At 43.3% G+C, this 18220-nt stretch overlaps 1 protein-coding gene and 1 long non-coding RNA gene across 4 annotated transcripts in view; one reads left to right on the top strand and one right to left on the bottom strand.

The window, feature by feature from the left end:
* The window catches only part of DPP4 (dipeptidyl peptidase 4), a 109910-nt gene that overhangs the window by 13168 nt on the left and 78522 nt on the right, over nt 1-18220 (top strand). Inside the window, exon 1 of one of the 2 annotated variants that reach the window (XM_045480007.1) lies at nt 17071-17701. The exons of the other annotated variant lie outside the window; for it this stretch is intronic. Within the exon in view, the coding sequence (XP_045335963.1) occupies nt 17696-17701 (6 nt within the window). The 5' untranslated portion in view covers nt 17071-17695. Of the gene's footprint in view, nt 1-17070; nt 17702-18220 lie in introns of those variants that run through there. 2 annotated transcript variants of the gene reach the window in all.
* LOC123598987 lies at nt 1849-18220 on the bottom strand. Of its 2 annotated transcripts, none has more exons than XR_006712912.1 (5): nt 17963-18220; nt 11920-11950; nt 3829-7434; nt 3104-3160; nt 1849-2452 (listed from the first exon to the last, which is right to left on the bottom strand). It is a non-coding gene; the product is annotated as an uncharacterized LOC123598987 (long non-coding RNA). The 2 variants fall into 2 exon arrangements; XR_006712913.1 differs by having other exon boundaries at nt 7282-7434.

Raw genomic sequence — 18220 nt, 5'->3', positions numbered from 1 at the left:
AGGCTCTGAGATGTCAGTACAGAGCCCTACACGGGGCTTGAACTCACGAACTGTGAGATCCTGACCTGAGCCAAAGCCAGCCAGTTTAAATGACTGAGCCACCCAGGTGCCCCATTGTGAATATTGTTTTTAATAAATGAATAAACTCTCTTAATGTCTTCTCAATAGGACTTTTTAATTTTTTATTATTTTTATTTTTTATGTTTATTTTTTTGAGAGAGAGAGAGAGAAAGAGAGAGAGAATGAGTGGGGGAAGGGCAGAGAGAGAGGGAGACACAGAATCTGAAGCAGGCTCCAGGCACTGAGCTGTCAGCACAGAGCCTGCTGACATGGGGCTTGAACTCATAAACTGTGAGATGATAACCTGAGCCAAAGTCAGAGGCTTAACCGATGGAGCCACCCAGGTGCCCCTCTCAATATGACTTTTTAAAATTGTGTGAACTTGTAATCACATAAGTGAGGGAAGAGCATCTTGAGTCCACTGGAAAGGTGAGCAGAGATTTGTGTTAAGTGGAAGCAGAGTTGCTTATTGGTAGAGGAAGGAAGCCAACACATGCCTGTTATAGCACATGTTTAATGGATCTTATTTTAGAACTTACAAGAACCCTAAGAGGTAGACATCTCTTATCCCTATACTGATTCATACAGTAAATCTCAGGAGAGTTGGATAAATCACCCTAATGCACGGGGCTGGGAAATTGTAAAGCCGGGATACAAATTCAGATGATTTTAAAGGTTTGTTCTTTTTATTATACCGCCTAGTCTTCCAATGCACAGAAAATAAAATAGACTATAAGTTTTTCAAGAATAGGAGCTCTGCCTAAAGCAGCACGTATGCGTGCACTCACCAAGCATATATTCGGGGTCTACTCTGAACCAAGTTTTGTGCTAGGCCCTGAGAATACAAGGGTGAAGAAGAGAAGCAAGGACAGTCCCCATCCTTGAGGAGCTTACAGACTAGAGAGGGTTTCAGAAAAACAAAGAGACTACGATAATACAGTATGATCAGAGCAATAGGGAGAGAAAAGTGAAGGTGCTCTATTAAATTCAGATTTTCAGGATTTGGCAAGGTGAGTTGGAGGAAACAGCCTCCAAGCAGAGACTTTGCAAACAAGCATTGTTTGTTTGGGTGCAGGAAACCAGGGATGCTACTGGAAAGAGAGTTCCTGGAAGGGGATACTGAGTGAGAAAAGGCCTGAAACAAAGAACAAGGTCACACTGAGAAGGTGGCAGGAATAGTGGGGATGAAAGGAGATATTTCAAAGGAATTTACAGACAATGCTCAAAGGATTGGAAACAATAGGACCACACTCACAATTGAGGACAATCTCTCTGGGCAGAGTATAGAGATCAACAGAAGGGTAAGGAGAGCAAGGAGCAGGGAGGGCTCTAGAAGTCAGAAAGCCACTAGGAGAAGTGGTGGTGGCCTTCACTAAGAAGTAGTCCTGGGGACTGGGAGGTGGGAGAGCTGAGTCTGGAGACTGATGTGAGGGAGGAAAAGCACACTGGGACTGTCCACAAGCTTTGTTAAGTTTCTCAAGAATATTGAAAGAAAGCCCTAAAACAATCAATACAGCTCAAATCCCAACACACAGAATTTCATAGGAAACAACTATAAATTGATACTCCCCATTGACGCAAATGGAGACTTCCATGGAATATTACTCAGCCATAAAAATAATGAGATCTTGCCATTTGCAACAACATGGGTGGACCTAGAGACTACGATGCTAAGTGAAAAAAGGCAGGCAGAGAAAAACAAATACCACATGATTTCGCTCCTATGTGGAATTTAAGACACAAAACAAATGAGCAAACAAAGAAAAAAAAGAGACAAGCAAAAAACGGACTCTTAAATACAGAGGATAAACTGGTGGTTGCGGGGTGGGGGGGGTGGGAATAAATTAAGGGGATTAAGACTACACTTAACTTGATGAGCACTGGAAATGTATAGAATTGTGGAATCATTATATGGTACACCTGAAACTAACATAACATTGTATATTAATTAGACTTGAATTAAAAATAAATTTTTTAAAAAGACACTTCTCCTGAGCTCTAAAGTATAACGCTTCCTTTAAAAATCTTAAATTGTAGCATCCAGAGGGAAAATCTCTGATAATAAAATACTCAAGCATTTTAAGGCATTTATCTTTAATGGGATTAGAAGTCTTAATCTACCTTCTTGGAATTAATAGGAGAGCAGGAATTCTTTTCCTCTAGTCCAGATGCAGTCGTTCTATGATTTTGCATTTTCTGGCTGTCCACAGAAAAAGATTTGTTCCATGATTAGTGAGCCTGTTAGGTTCCTCCTAATGTTTACACTGCACGGTGCTATCAGATACTCATTAGCTTCTTTATTAAGACCGTCTATTAGATGCACACAAACTGAAGAAGAGCATTAGCTCTTTTGCATAATTTTGAGTTGTGAATTATTCCCGTATTCTGTGTACTGGGACAAAAATATAATGGAGAGGCATTACGTTTGGACAGAATTTTTTCAACCCAAAAACGTTTCTTGGAATTCTCATCATAAGGTCAATTAAAATTTTTACTGGTCATTTTTTATTAATTTTGTGTTAGCACTATTTATTCATACAGAGCAGTTTAAAAATGTAAAGCATTTCTTATTGAAATACATAGTCTTCAGTGAGGTAAAGGAAGATTTCTTACATCTCCCAACACAGTTCACCTCTGACTCAAAGAACACAATAGTCATTTCATAAAATGTATTGACGTTAGGGTTAATAGTAAATTAATATATTTTTTATAAGTTATGAGACTGATATCTAATTAGTGGGCTCAAAATAAAATAATTGTGTCTTCTTTCATCAAGTACTGGTATATTATAGTATGGAACATGGTATCATGTTTCCATTTTGCAGCAGTATCTAAAACGATATTTGAACTTATCTTAAGTTTTTCTTAATAGCAATATGTTACTATTCCAATATCAATTTTATATTTGACACAGGTATAAAATGTATTATTTTATGAATAAACTTTACACATATCAGGTTGTACTATATTAAATTGTCATGCGTAGGTCAAAAATAGTCAAGGATCAGGATTACCACATGGTTCAAATCTAACCTTTACATACCTGTTTTCGTATCCCTTTGCATTATTAGCAATGGCCGCCCAGTCATTAAGTGAATGCCTAAAAGAAATAACATTTATATGACATATATTCCATTAACCACTAGTTAAAAGTACTTGACCCATACATAAGCCTTAAGTGCCCACAGGGATGACTGGGTAGAAAAAAGGTCCAGGAATCTGATCGTATGTATATTTGAGTTAAGCTTATGATTTTCACTAAAATAATAAAGAGTTGTTTGTTTTTTAGTAAATTCTGTGCTCGAATAAAACTTCAAAGGGAAATTTCTAAACATAAATGACCTACTTACTAAGCATTGCCTTTCAAAACAATAGAGAGGATGGATAGTTACTGAAGACTGTCTACCAGCTATGCTTTCAATGGAGAATAGGAAAAAACAGAGGCTCTTCTTGGGAAAACAGGAAGATCGTGGACTTTAATTGGAAAACCTGGTTTGTCTGAGCAGTTTTATTTCACTTCCCTCAAAAGTGAGAATGCCTTGGTCGTTCCTCTCTCCAAGCAGCTGTATGGCCTAGAGAGGACAGCAGGACGTTCAGGGAAGAGGTGAGGCACGTTGCATTCTAGAGCCTCTGAGATCCAGGAAGGAGCTTAGACCTGTCAGGTGGAGGTCTCTGTAGGGCCGAGGGCTGTCATGTTTCACCACTAGAGATAGCATATCAGGAGTTTCACAAAATCATTGGGTAGAAAGAAATTCTTGCCGTTTATACCTTTTATGAATTATATTTATATAAAATTCTACTTGTGTTTAGCAATATAAGTATCTTGAATTTTTTGCATTCGCTCTGTCCATATGTGCATTCTTAGTTCCTGAAAACCCTGAGAAAGAAAAAGAAAGGTTATAAATAGGAATTAGAAGATCTGATACCTGCCCATGAAGTGTGTACATTCGTGGGTGGAAAAGATGAACCTACATGAAAGATTGAGAGTATACACCTCAGTACACAGTTGTCCTCCTCCCTCAGGGCATTAGTCATGACAATACATTTCTGTAGCGCCTCCCTTCCCAGGAGCCCAAGCAACTGCCTGCAGGACAAACTGCCAAACAAGATACTCCTCATGATCCTTGGAAGCCGGTGACTCCATCTGGGAAACCAATTCAGTCTCTTCTTTCCAATCATAAGCCCCTCGGACTTGGGTCCTACCTAACCTTTGTCACGGTGGGGCAATACCTCAGGAGTCCTGGCAGGAAAATTAAATAATGCTGGTAAAAAAAGAATACTAATGACAACTCCACTCCCATTTATGGAGACTACCCCCTGCTCTTTAGAAGTGTTTTACTTAACTCGCCACACCTCTTAAATCTTTAAATACTCTTGTAAAGCACTGCTCCAAAAAGACAATGAGGCAGAGCCTGAGTAGGCAACTCGCCCACACTCTGTCTACTGTACCAATGTGCTTCTGTCCAGTGTTAGCTACCAAATAAGCCAGAGAGTGGAACAAAGAATGTTTGTTTGCACGACCGCAAAATTCTAACCCGCCCCCTACCCCCACCCTACCCAAAGTTTTCAAAGTTTCTAGAGAGATTCTGCAATGCAGTTTAAAAATCTACTGGGACTTTAAATCTATGGAAAAAGAAAATTGCCCAAATGTACCACCTCCTACCTGGGAAACATCCCCATTACTTGTGCACCCCCTTCCCCTCTGGCTGGGTTACGCACCACTCGAGGGTACTGTTTTATAACAGTCTGCTGCAGCCCAGGCTGTCTTTCCCCTAGATAAGTTGTCTTCTCCCCACTGTCTCAGCTTAAGATTATTACATGTACATTCCTTTCCTCCTGTGAACATCTGTTCAACATCCTTCAGACTGGAACCCATTCATGCACAGACCTTCGGGGCACTGGAATATTGACCCACAGCTTTTTCCTCTCACAACTATTTTTAGCCTTATAGTTTGTATTTTTCAACACTTCAGTCATTTTCATGCCTCTCCTTAGTCTCCTCATTTCTCCATGTTGTGTAATATTCCTTTGAGTTATCTTTTTCCAAGGAACTCAAAGAACTCGATGATTCAGCCCTCTGCCCACATACCCACATGAGGAAGGAGGCTCTCCTCCCTGCTTATCTGAGGCACAAAATTGTTTTGGCTCCAGTGCAGCTCTGTTTTTCCAGCTGTCAAGCAGCAGCTGACCAGATTTTTTTTTTATCCACACTGAAAACTGACATGCAGCAAAGTGCGTTATGGCTGGTGGGGTGGATACAGGGTCTCAAAAAAGCACAGAAGCAAAATAGAATCTTGGAACTCAGAGTGGCAATGAACCTATGCAGAGAGGCAAGCTTGACAATTTTATTATGTGCTAGGTACCAGGCCAGCTGCTAGGAATAAACAGAATAAAACCCAGCCCTTGGCCCCTCAGAAGGGAAGGACACAAATGAATTAGCATTTATTCATTCAGTGTGTCTGTAAACACATTATGAGCAGCTATTACATGCCAGAATTTATTCTAGGCCCTGAGAGTACATCAGTGAATAACATAGACAAAATCCTTGGAGATGACTGGATGCAAAAAAAAGCATCGGATATAATTATATGGACTGGAGTCAGACCTCTTGGGTTCGAATCCTGGCTGTGTAATACTGGGAGGAATGTTTGCCTTTCTGTGCGTCGTCTGTGCGGTAGGAACGGTAACAGTACCCACTGCATAGAATTATTAGGAAGATCATAGGAGCTAATGTATGTCAAGAACTTAGCAGAACGTCTAGTACCTAGCATGGGGTCCATAGTCTTACATATTATTACATTAGATAATATGAAAATTAATAAAAGGAAGTCTTGTTTAGAATGGAGTCAGAAGGCTGGCAGGGGTAGTTTTCATGCTCCACCACTCCGCCGCAACTGCAGACCCAACAGGAAAGGATGCACTTTGCACGTACGTCGTTACTACTTTACTATCCCAGCAAGCCTAAGATAGGCTCCCACCCCACTCCCCTCGACAGCCCAGCCAATGAGAGACTGCCGCAACTCAACCAATGAAGAGCCACTATACTTCGAACTCCTGGTTTATGCCAATAGGCTTTTTGTATGTAAAAGCCCCTCCCAACACCTCCCCCTTACTTTACGAAAGAGCCTGTCTCTCCTTGGTTCTACAGATTTGCCTATGCTTTTGCCATAGTTTGCCTGTCTCCAATTGCAATTCTTTGCTATTCCCAAATAAACCCATTTTTGCTGGTAAATTCACAGGCAGGGCATTTTTTTTTTTTTTTTTTTTTTTTTTTTTTAGATTAACAGTAATTACATTACAGAGTGAGAGAATTTTGTTAAAAAGAAGTGAGGCATGAAGCGCTCAGGGATCATAGAAGCAAAGTACATCACTTAGGAGGGGGGTTCGGTGGACAATCTTAGAGGAGCTCCTACCAAAGTCCAGTCCATAAGATTAAGAGCTAATCCAAAGAAAAACAGGGGGAGTGGAGTACGAGGCAGAGGAAACATTGTGTTTGATGATTTGGAAGCGAAGGAGAGAGCAGCGATGCTTGGAAGTCCACCTAATGTAGCATAGGTGGGGGAGGTTGGGAGAAGCGGTTAAGAGCGGAGATCAGATCATGACAAGGAACTCCAGCTTTATCCTTCAGCAGGAGAAGCCATTAACTGTAAACAGGAAAGTGACAGAGCTGCACTGAGCGAAAGCACAAGAGAAGCCAGTCAGAGGAGACAGCTGCAGTGAACTGGATGGGAAGAGAGGAAGGCCCGAACTCACGTGAAGGTTTTGAGCTTAGAGGGGTGTGGACAAATAGCAGAGACAGGGAAGAGGCTGATGTGTAGCGTCCGAATGAGGGGACATCATGGAAGACTTGTGGCTTTGTGGCTTGGGCAGTGTGGCAGGTGACGCCTCTCCCTGAGGTGGCGCCTGATGGAGAAGGATCAAACTTGGTGTGTGGGGGCCCACGGGGGAGTGAGTGTGGGTAGCGCCAGCAATAATTAATAATTAACTTACTGGTGGCTAACTTGCCTCTGATAGGCTTCTGAGTGATCCAGGCTGAGCCATCCAGGAGCTCAGATCCAGCAGAGAGATCCCTGCTAAAGAGATATGTGGAGAAATCATCAACATTTTGGAAAGCTTCTGGGAGTAGCTGAAGTTACTCATTTATTATCTCATTAAATCTCCACAACTCTGTGAAGTAGGTTAGAAAAAGACCCACGGGCATATAATAATTGGATGACAGACCCAGGCTTGTCTGACTTTAAAATCTTCACTCTTTCCTCTTCTCCACATTGCCTTCTGGGTGGTATGTCGAATGTGTGGAAGAAGCAGTTGTTTCTGTGTTTCATGGTCTTGGTACGTTGCTGATTTCACTCCAGCCCAACCCTGCTGTAGTTTCTGGAAATACAAATATTAATAAAACATGTCTGCCACAGCCAAAGCAAGGTACAAGAGACAGAAAGACAACAGGTCGTTTCAATATAACATGGTAAGGGCAGTGGGAGAGGTATGCACAGAGCACATTTGCCACAACTTTCAAGAATCAGGAAGAGTTCTGGCCTCAAAAGTCCTAATAAAAGTGCCCGTCCAATCAAATCCATTCCTTGGAATAGATGGAGTATGAGAGTGGAGAAAGGGGTGGAGACGTAGGGCCTTTGCCCGAGAGAACTTGTTTGGAGGAGTTATCACGCCAGGGGATACTTGGCATAGACGGGATCGTGAAAAGAGAAAAGAGCAAGACCTGAGTGGGAAATGGAAGGAAGAGCCCCTAGGGGACTCTCACACTCTAAACATCAGATCCACAGCTCAGTGCATTCACGTGGCCTCTGGGAATTCTAATATCCTCCCTCAGCCTCCCCCCCACACACACAAAAATGCTTTTGGGGGACCAGTAAAGCCGTCGTCTCTGGAATTTGGTCTTGGATTTTGCTAGCAAGCTTGGATGGATTAGCAATGTAAACTCCATTTGTAAACACTGTGATCTCCATGATGGGCCTGATTTGTTCACTATGATATTCCCAGTACACTGCCTGACAAGGTAGCAGGCAGTAAGTATGAACCTTGATTGGATTAAAGCTAAATGTAAATTAACAGTTAGTTACACTCAGAAAATGAAAAAGGTTTTTAAAAATATATATTGCATTGGGGCGCCTGGGTGGCGCAGTCGGTTAAGCGTCCGACTTCAGCCAGGTCACGATCTCGCGGTCCGTGAGTTTGAGCCCCGCGTCGGGCTCTGGGCTGATGGCTCGGAGCCTGGAGCCTGTTTCTGATTCTGTGTCTCCCTCTCTCTCTGCCCCTCCCCCGTTCATGCTCTGTCTCTCTCTGTCCCAAAAATAAATAAACGTTGAAAAAAAAAATTAAAAAAAAAATATATATATATATATATTGCATTTTACATAACAGATTTACCGTGTTGAAATTTTTTGTTCTTAGGAACAAGAGCCCTGAAGCCAGAGCCCTGAGCTGCCCATGGAAGAACCTCTGATTAACTTATTTTCTCATTATTCGTGGCCATCATCTAGTTTCCACCAAAAGACTTTGGGTGGTCTTTGCAACGTTACTCATAACCACGTGACCTGATTTAGAATCAATCTTCTGTTAAAAAGGACACCACAAACCCAAAATGGAGCCACATAGGCCAAATCACCAAACCAAGGCTTCATACCTAATCTAATTGCAATTCCAAACTCCCCAGAAATGTAGTCTTCATGGGACAATCAGGAATGTTCTGGTCAGCACCAATCAGGTAATCTGTCTCATGGACTCACCATCACCAAAAGGGCATTGAGGTGATCCACCTAATAAGATCCCCTGCCATTGCCCCAAGGAAAGGTTACCTTACCTGGAACAATCCTCTTCTTCTTTTGCGAATAACTTCCTTATCCCACTCTCCTTCCTACAAAGACCTTCCATTATGTACAACTTCTTAGAGCTCCCTTTTACCTACTAGACGGGATGCTGCCCGATTGATGAATTGTTTAATAAAGCCAATTGGATCCTCCACTTTACTCAATTAATTCCAACCAAATTAATAATCCACCGTTTCTTGTGAAATCTCTTATAGTTTGTCTGCCAACATGTTAATGCTAATACATTGGTGGATATGACAGAAAATCTTAACTAGAAAGAGATAAACATTTGTAATGAAATCCTCAAGGAGTCACTTGAACACTGAGCCTTTTCCTAGGCCCCAGCAAAGTCAAAGTTAACATGTAAGTATTCAACAAACTCAGTAATCATGTATTTTTCTATATAAGACTCCTACTGAATGACTTATCTTAATTTTTTAGCACTTGCTTCTATTTCCAAGCATCTTTGAATATTATAACTGCTATTGTCAAATGGCCACAAAATGTGGACACATCATTTAAATTATTAAGATACTGATGCTAATAAAGGACAAGAGAAATGATGTATAACTGCCTTTGGGGTGGTCGAAGAAAACAAACATCAAGATGTGCATGCTGCTGAGATGCTGGAATAGAACAGTGAGAGAATTATTATTTATGGTATCTTTTTATTCATGTAATGTCTTCCATGACTATATCTTCATTCCATATTATGGAAATAAAACAAAGACCATCCGAATAGGAACAATCAAAAGCTATGTTTTCAGAGCTTAATAGTGTAGGGGAGTCAGCCACCATCACTTGGCATTTGGGCCCAAGGCAGGCAGGGGAGTGGGAGTGCATTATAGGTCAAAAAAAAAAAAAAAACAAAAAAAAAAACAAAAAAAAACAGGAGGTCTTCAAGTGAGCCCTGATTGGAGAATATTGGCATGGGAAAACAGGAAGAAGTCTGACCAGAAATAGAATATCTTGTAAGATTAGGTTGGGGAGCATATTAATCTTTTTCTGGTTAGTTCCAAGTTAGCGGGGGAAGCTGGCAGTCATTGACCAAGTCCTGACCAAGGTTGCTGTAGAGGCTGTAAGTCAGAATCCAATTGTCATATATGATCTGGTCATTATCTACCTGCATATGGAGTTTCTCAGCATTAAGATTTCAGAGGTTAGCTTTCCTAGAATGAACTCAGTATATCTATCATATGCTGGAACCAGTGCTCCAAAGGAGTAAAGATATTCTGAGGGGCGCCTGGGTGGCATAGTCGGTTAAGCGTCCGACTTCAGCCAGGTCACGATCTCGCGGTCCGTGAGTTCGAGCCCCGCGTCGGGCTCTGGGCTGATGGCTCAGAGCCTGGAGCCTGTTTCCGATTCTGTGTCTCCCTCTCTCTCTGCCCCTCCCCCGTTCATGCTCTGTCTCTCTCTATCCCAAAAATAAATAAACGTTGAAAAAATATTTTTTTAAAAAGATATTCTGCTGATACGGAGTAATTGCCACATTGGTGTTGAAACTGTGTTAAATATACAGCAAGCATTCTCACTGAGGACAATTTTGTTCCAAGGGAATGATTCTTGGGGGGCTATATATATATATATGTATATATGATTATATATTTATATATTTATATTTATTGCTATTTCTTTCCTTACATTATAGCAACCACTACCTACCCAGCCCATCCACTCCACCACTAACTCCAGCCTCATAAACATGTATCAACAGCATCACATCTACCACATGTTTAAAGCTTGAAAAACACTAAGGAGGAGATGTCATCATAGCCACAGCCACTTTGTGAGAATATGGTTCTAATGATCTTGAACATATTTTCCCATAAAGTCTTCTTAAGTCAGTCTTCTTAGTAACTTAATAGAAGCAAATTCTCCCAGTTAAAAAACCCACAGAATATCCAGAAGGCACCAGTGAAAGAAAAACACAGAAGTCTTCTCCCCCTTGGGCTGGTGTCTGGTCTAAAAAGTAGCAAAAGGCCTTTCCTGAGCACTAAGTGTGACAAGAACCCCTTATTTGGTATTACTCATAATTGGGGCAAAGCAAACGCCCCAAACCACAGCTGGGAAACAGTTTTTAGAGAGTTATAGTTAAGTAAAAATCAATGTGATTAAATTATTTTATGGTAAGCTTCACAAAGAGAAGCACCTTCCCAATTAATTTTGCAACATCAAGTGTATTGCCCCTCATCCTGTCTCTGATTCTTCTTTCTCTCATCCATCCAGCACATACTACTGCCTGATTCTCACAGCTGAAGTTCAAATATGAACTTGAACTGGTTCCTTTCCCCAGCAAAAACTTTCAGTGGCTCCCTAGTATATGCTGAATATTGAATTTAAGACCAAAGAATATTCGACAACTGACCTTTATTTCCCAGTACTCTCTAGAATACCCTATATCCTGGCGAAACTAAACTAATAGATTTTGCCTGAAGATCCTCCAACTTTCTCATTCAGCCTTTGCGTGCAGTTGTTCTTTGGCCTAAAATTTCTTTCCATATATCTGAATCCACAGAATTATCCAGCCAGCTTTCTATCTTTTATATATCTCTTGGTAGGATTGAATTTTGTTGTAAATAGGTTCTATTTAGGATACAACCAGAATAATCTTCCAAACTATGGTTGGTAGGAAAAACAGAAACAGATGGGATCAATGTTGAAGGTAACCTGTAAAGTGAGTTGTGATCTGGATTTTAAAGGAGGTGAGGTGTGAGGTTTGGTTTGGGCAGCAGGAGTCCGTTCCCAGATAAGTGGGGCAGATTACATGGGGGATAGGTATCCACTGAGCAAAAGAACAAATAAAAACCTTTGTACTTACTTTACTTATCCTCTAAAGCCAAGACCAAGGAGGAGAATCTGTTCAGCTCCCTCACCACTCCCTCTGCCCTGGCCCAGCCTCTCTCTTTCCCTTCTTTCTACTTGTGAGATCCCCCTTCTTCCATGCCTCTGGTTCCAACCCCCAAGAATACAGAGAAAGATTTTAGATATTTTTTCTTCACTTATCATTTCACATTTTCATTTTTTCAATACTTACTACGCATGTGTTCTGAGCATTTCACGAGACCCTGGAAAATGAAGGACCAAAGAATATTATAAAAGCATAAATGGAACATTTCCAATCTTTATGAGAAGATGATTAGCAAATAATACACACCATCACCATGTTGGGTTGTTTATTTCGTTATTTTTCATTTGGGCCCTCCCATTTACTCTTTGCCTTATCTTCCCTGCCCATTGCCTTATGAGTCTGACCCCTACAGATGGCATGCTCTATTATCCAGGTTTCTTTGCCCTCTGGCATTAGTTGCTTTCAGCCAGTAGGAGGTACCAGCAAGATATTAAAGAGAAGTAGGAGAAAGGTACCAAAGTATTTATTCCTTCTGCTTTTCATCTATGTTGTGCTGTAATCTCACATTGGTTCCATCTTTGCAGGGCAACAGCTCACTCTAGGTGACCCCACCCCCAAGACTGAGGGTTCTTTTTTTTTTTTTTTTTTTTTTTTTTTTTAATGTTTATTTATTTTTGAGACAGAGAGAGACAGAGCATGAACAGGGGAGGGGCAGAAAGAGAGGGAGACACAGAATCAGAAGCAGGCTCCAGGCTCTGAGCCATCAGCCCAGAGCCTGATGCGGGGCTCGAACTCACGGACCGTGAGATCGTGACCTGACCTGAAGTCGGACGCTTAACCGACTGAGCCACCCAGGCGCCCCCACTGAGGGTTCTTAAAAGGGGTTGTTCCCATAAACAGCTACAAGGATAACATGGTAACCAGAGTTTCACCTGCAAGGATGGTGGTTCATTTATCATGAGGTACTTAAGAATGAAGTAGATGGACAGCATTCTAAACTATGGCTTGATTTAAGCAATCAGAAAAATTCTAGGTCTGTGGCAGAAATCTCACTTAAGTTGCCATAATAGAAATTCATAGCCTCTTAAGTTTCCAGACTCAAACTATTTCATTCTCAAACCAGAATGCCATGTTTAAAATGAAGGCCAGGGGCACTTGGGTGGCTCAGTCAGTTAAGCACCTGACTTTGGGTCAGGTCATAATCTCAAGGTTTGTGGGTTCAAGCCCCATGTCAGACTCTGTGCTGACAGCTCAGAGCCTACAGCCTGCTTTGGATTTTGTGTCTTCCTCTCTCTCTGCCCCTACCCCCCACTCATGTTCTGTCTCTGTCTCTGTCTCTCTCTCTCTTTCTCTCAAAAATAAATAAAAATGTTTAAAATTTAAAAAAATAAATAAGATAAACATTAAAAAATAAAACAAAATAAAATGAAAGCCAGATCTTTTTGAGGAAGGAGCCTGCAGTTGCCACACTAACTTAAATCTTCTTCCAAGTTTCCCTCAGGAAGACACGTGACATAAAGTTAAGTTGGAAAGTGACCTGTGAAAAGGGACATGCTCAGACCTCCCGGGAGTTATTAAATACTAGCCCTAGGTTTATACTCATTTCTATAGGGTTAAAACACCATTATGGTCCAGTGGTATATTAATTTCCTATTGCTGCTATAAGAAATGACTACGGGGGCACCTGGGTGGCTCAGTTGGTTAATCGTCAGACTCCTGATTTTGACTCAGGTCATGATCTCTCTGTTTGTGAGTTCAAACCCTGCATCAACCTCTGTGCTGACCGCTAGGAGTCCACTTGGATTCTCTCTCTCCTTTTCTCCCTGCCCCGCCCCCCCCTCAATAAACAAATAAACATTAAAAAAAAAAAAAAAAGAAATCACTAGAAACCTGGTGATGTGAAACAACAGAAATGTATCAGCTTATAGTTCTGGAGGTCAGAAGTCTGAAATAGGTCCTACTGGGCTAAAATCAAGGTGCTATCAGGGGGTGTATTCCTTCTAGGCTCTAGGGAAGAATTCTTCTCCTGCCTTTTTCAGCCTCTAGCCTGCATCCCTGACTGGTGAAGAGACATTACGGTAAGAAAGGCCAATGGGAAGCCCCTGGAACTGTCCCTCCCCCACAGCTATAGAGTAAAATCAAAAGTAATACCACATCCCTGGTGGTATTGTCACAAGATAAGAACCCGAAAAATGCAAGAATGCTGGTTTTCTATCCTACACTCAATTTCCCCATTCATTCAGTCAGTGCAAAAGTAAGATGAATTGTGGAAAATGTTTATGAATCAACCTCAGCAGCCATTTCCAGTGTGGTAACTTTACTGGGTCAAACAATATCGTCCTAGTACCTGGGGGCTATTAATCTGATGAATACTTTTTTCTTGATCTAATTAATAGGACCATCCAAAAGAGTTTGCCTTAACTTAGAAGGGTCAGCAGCATAGTTTCACCATTTTACTTCAGGGCTACGTCAACTCTCTTGCTCTCTGTCATAATATGGTCTCCCAGGACCTTGGTCGTATCCCATAGAATATCACACTGATCCATCACCTGGGTAACATTATGCCAATTGGACCTCAAGAACCATAAGTAGCTATTTCGTTATGTGCTTTAGTAAGACAAATATGGCCACAGAGTAGAGGGTAAATCCCATGAAAATCATGCGAAGTTTCAAGGAATTCAGTAGTCTAGAGTATGCCAGGATATCTCCTCTAAAGTGAAAGATAAGTCACTATACCTTGTATGCCCACCACGAAGAGGAACAGTTGTTTGCCAGAACTCTTCAGATTTTGGAGAAATGATATACCACAACTGGAAGTGCTTCTCCAACCCATTTGCCAAGTGCCTCTAAGTCTGTCTATCTCGAATGGGGCCTGGAGCAAGAGAGGGCTTCCAAGTTGAGGCTGCCCTGATACTTGTATCTTAATGATCTAGCAGATGCAGTACTTTTAGACATGTCTGTGGCAGCCAGAGATACCGTACAAGTCCTCTGGCAAACCCCAATAAGAGAATCACAGAGGGAATGCCTAAGGACTCATGTCCTTTTTGCCAATTTATTAGCTACCTATTGATGTATAATAAAATACCCCCAAAACTCTGGGGCCCATCTTAGATTTTGGCTACAACAGTCAACAATTATTCACTATACGAAAACCAACTCCTCTCTTTCTCCAGGGCCCTGGTAGAGACAGAAAGCATGATCTCGGAACCAAGACTACCAAGCATAGTAGTCTTCTAGGGCTGCTGTAATAAAATACCACAAACCAGCAGCTTACGCTTCTGGAGGCTGGGAGTCCCAAATCAAGGGATCGGCAAGGTTGGTTCCTTCTGAGGGCTGTGAAGGATGAACCTGTGCCAAGTTTCTCTCCTTGGCTTGTAGATGGTCATCTTCTCCTTGTGTCTTTTTACATCATCATCTTTCTGCGCATATCTGTCTCTGTGTCTAATTTCCCCTTTTTATAACCACTCAGATTAGAGCCCACCCTAATGACTTCTTTTTAACCTGACTACTTCTGTAAAGATCCTATTTTCAAAACACCTGTAGCTTCATGGGGAGTTCTTGATAGCCAGGTAACAGAGGAAAGGTCAGCTTTATGCCAAGTAAGCTGGCAGCAGTCCTAACTGGATGGCTGCTGCATCACAGCCCCTCTCAGGGATGTCTTGGAATAGAGTAGGAAGAGAAATCTTCATAAGGGGCATAACTTTTATTACAGCTGTTTTTTTCATTTTTCATGGAAAGAGAAATGGCCTGATATAAGATCAACACTGACTCATAGGTGGCAGCTAATGTGTTGGCCAGCTGGTATCTTAGGGACTTGGAAAAAACAAGCTTGAAAGACTGGTGATAAAGAAGTTGGGGTAGGGGAGATTTGGGAAAAGAATATCTTGAAGAGGGAAGGGTTTGAAGATATTTGTGTCTCATGGAATGCCCTCCAGAGAACAAGATTATCTGTCCCATGGATGTCAGCCAACCTCCCCCCAGCTTCCCCTTGCTGGATGTATGGTGCCATGATACCGGCATGGAGGCTAAGCGTGGGCTCAGCTGTATTGCCTTCCCTCTCCAAGGCTAATGTGACTTGTGGCTTCCTTCCTCCATTGCTTTGTGCACAAACTGATAAGAGCAGAGGCCTACACTGAGCCCCCAGTATGGCACCATTCCCTGTAGTCCTTGTTGGTTGGCTCTTTTCATAGCTCCAGCTCACAGGCTCCAGTAACACTATTGACTCACCTTCTGAGCAGTTGGAAAAGGGAGGAGCAGATGGAATTGAAATATACTACTAAAGGCAGAGTTGAGAGGAATTGGTGGCCAAGTGAATGTAGTAGGAGAATGGCAAAGAAAACCTGAGATGAGTGAAGTTTTCAGTTTTTGTGAATGGTGAATGGGAACACTTTGAATGAAGACAGGGATGATCAGAGAAGGGTAGGGAGAGACTGATGGAGGAGATGAAGAGTTCAGTTTGAGCCTCTGGAAGTGGGTAAGGGTGAGCATATGTACGCATCGTGAGCAACCAGTGGTCAAGGAGGGGGAAAGATCCTGAGTTTAGAAGCAAAGTCAGCACTTGAGATAAAGGATGAAAACTTGATTTTATTCATAACTATGTTAATGTCCCACAGGACTTTGCATGTTTGATCTTTTACCTCTAACTATGGACACGGAGACTTTGCTTTTCAGCTGCAGTGAACAAGCTAAAGAGGCCTTTAAGAAATGGTGGGGCGGGGACACTTACCCTCAGAGGAAGTAAGCATAGGGAGACCCTAAAGGCAAATGTTTACCACAGCATTTTATACTGAAAGTGCCAAATGCACAGACCTCACCTGTCTTGTCCCACTTCTCTATCTCCAGCAACTAGAAGAGGGTCTGGCACCTTGTAGCCACCCAAATATTTAGGGAGTGGTCAGAATAAATGGGAGGATGTGGCAATGAGGGAAGGAAGGAAGGAAGGAAGGGAGGGAGGAAGGAAGAGGGAAGGAAGGGAGGGAGGGAGAGAGGAAGGAAGGAAAGGAGGGAGGAAGGAAGAAAAGGAGAAAGGAACCAACCTTCAGAGCATAATGGGGAAGTGGGGAAGGCAAAAGCCAAAAAGACCTCCTTTTCCCTCACCCTCTGTAAGACTGAAAGATGAGAGGCCATGTGGAGTAATGGTTAAGAACATGGACTCCGAATTCAGGCTCCAAGGCATCCTAGCTGAGCGGCTTGGACAAGTGACTTAACTTTTCTGTGCCTAGGCTTCCTCCCTGCAAAATAAACACAGTAAATGCTTACAGAAGCTCCTGGGGAAAAAAGTAAGTTCCACATAAGTGTTATTGTTATTATTTTTGGCAACTTGATGAGAAGGTAAGACAAGCTGGAAATTCCCTGCGGAGGGTGAATTCAGATACTTAGCCTTTAAGCGCCATTCACAAATTGAATAATCCCATTCTCTCTCACTTTGCCTTCCAGAAGCTTTAAACACCACCCCTGCTTCCCAACATACTTTCACTAGCAAAAGACAGAGGCCTGGGTTTTAGCACAGCTGCCAGCAATGAGCCGTGAGTCTGCAGACCCCACGGGAGCCCAGCGCCCAGATCCCTTATTAGCCAAGGCCGACCGCCGTCTGTGCGTGGGGTGCGGCCCGCAGGCTCACTCCGGTTCCCGCTCTCGCCACCCCGCCCGCGCGTCCCGGGGCCCCCGCGCCCTGCGCGCTCCGGCTGCCGCCCCGCGCCCAGCACACGGGGGAGGCGCCTCTCGGGCGCCCCCCGGCCGGGATGCCAGTGCCCGGCGCCGGGCGCGCCTTCGCCCGCAGCCTGCCCGCGGCCTTTATACCGACTCGGCCGGGTGCTCACTAATGTTTAACTCGGGGCCGAAACTTGGGAGCGCCCAGTGACTCCGCGCGCCGAGCAACGGAGCTGGAAGCGCGTCTCGGCGGCTTGCCTGACTTCTGCCTGCGCTCCTGCTCCGAACGCTCAGTTCCGGGCACACGCCGACCATGAAGGTGAGTGAGGAGCGCCTTTCCCTAACCCCAGGGGCGAGTTATAGGTGCTTCTTCACCAGACTCTCCCCCAAGTGACCCCGAAGCTCGCGGAACGGAACCAGGGGCTCCTGTTCGGCGGAAGTTCCAGGGCCACCCTCGACAGGTGAAGGGACCTCCCGAGTTCCCGCCAGGCGCTCGCCCCCCGAGGTTTCTGCTAGAAAGAGGTGCCAAGCCTTGGAGGACGCAGAGAGCCATTCATAAAACGCTCGCTCGAACCCTCACCTGGCTTCTCCCTCACTTGGCTTCTGACGTTCAGGAGGCGTAGAGAAGCAAACGCTAGTGTGCTTGGAGGCCAAAAGTTCAAGGGCGACCGCTCTTGGCAACCTCCGTGCTCCAAACCCTCCCAGCCCACTGTGCCCCCTTTCCAATGCACGCCCATCGGCAAACCCCGCTGCCTAGGGTGCAGGGCGGGCCCCGACCCTCTACCTCTACCGCGCTGGGGCCAGACGGCTCCCTCTAACCGGACACGATCTGACCCGC

Source organism: Leopardus geoffroyi, chromosome C1, assembly GCF_018350155.1.
Source record: "Leopardus geoffroyi isolate Oge1 chromosome C1, O.geoffroyi_Oge1_pat1.0, whole genome shotgun sequence".
Classification (NCBI taxonomy): domain Eukaryota; kingdom Metazoa; phylum Chordata; class Mammalia; order Carnivora; family Felidae; genus Leopardus; species Leopardus geoffroyi.
Note: the sequence above shows the minus strand (reverse complement) of the source record. Positions and strands in the feature narration are given on the sequence as shown.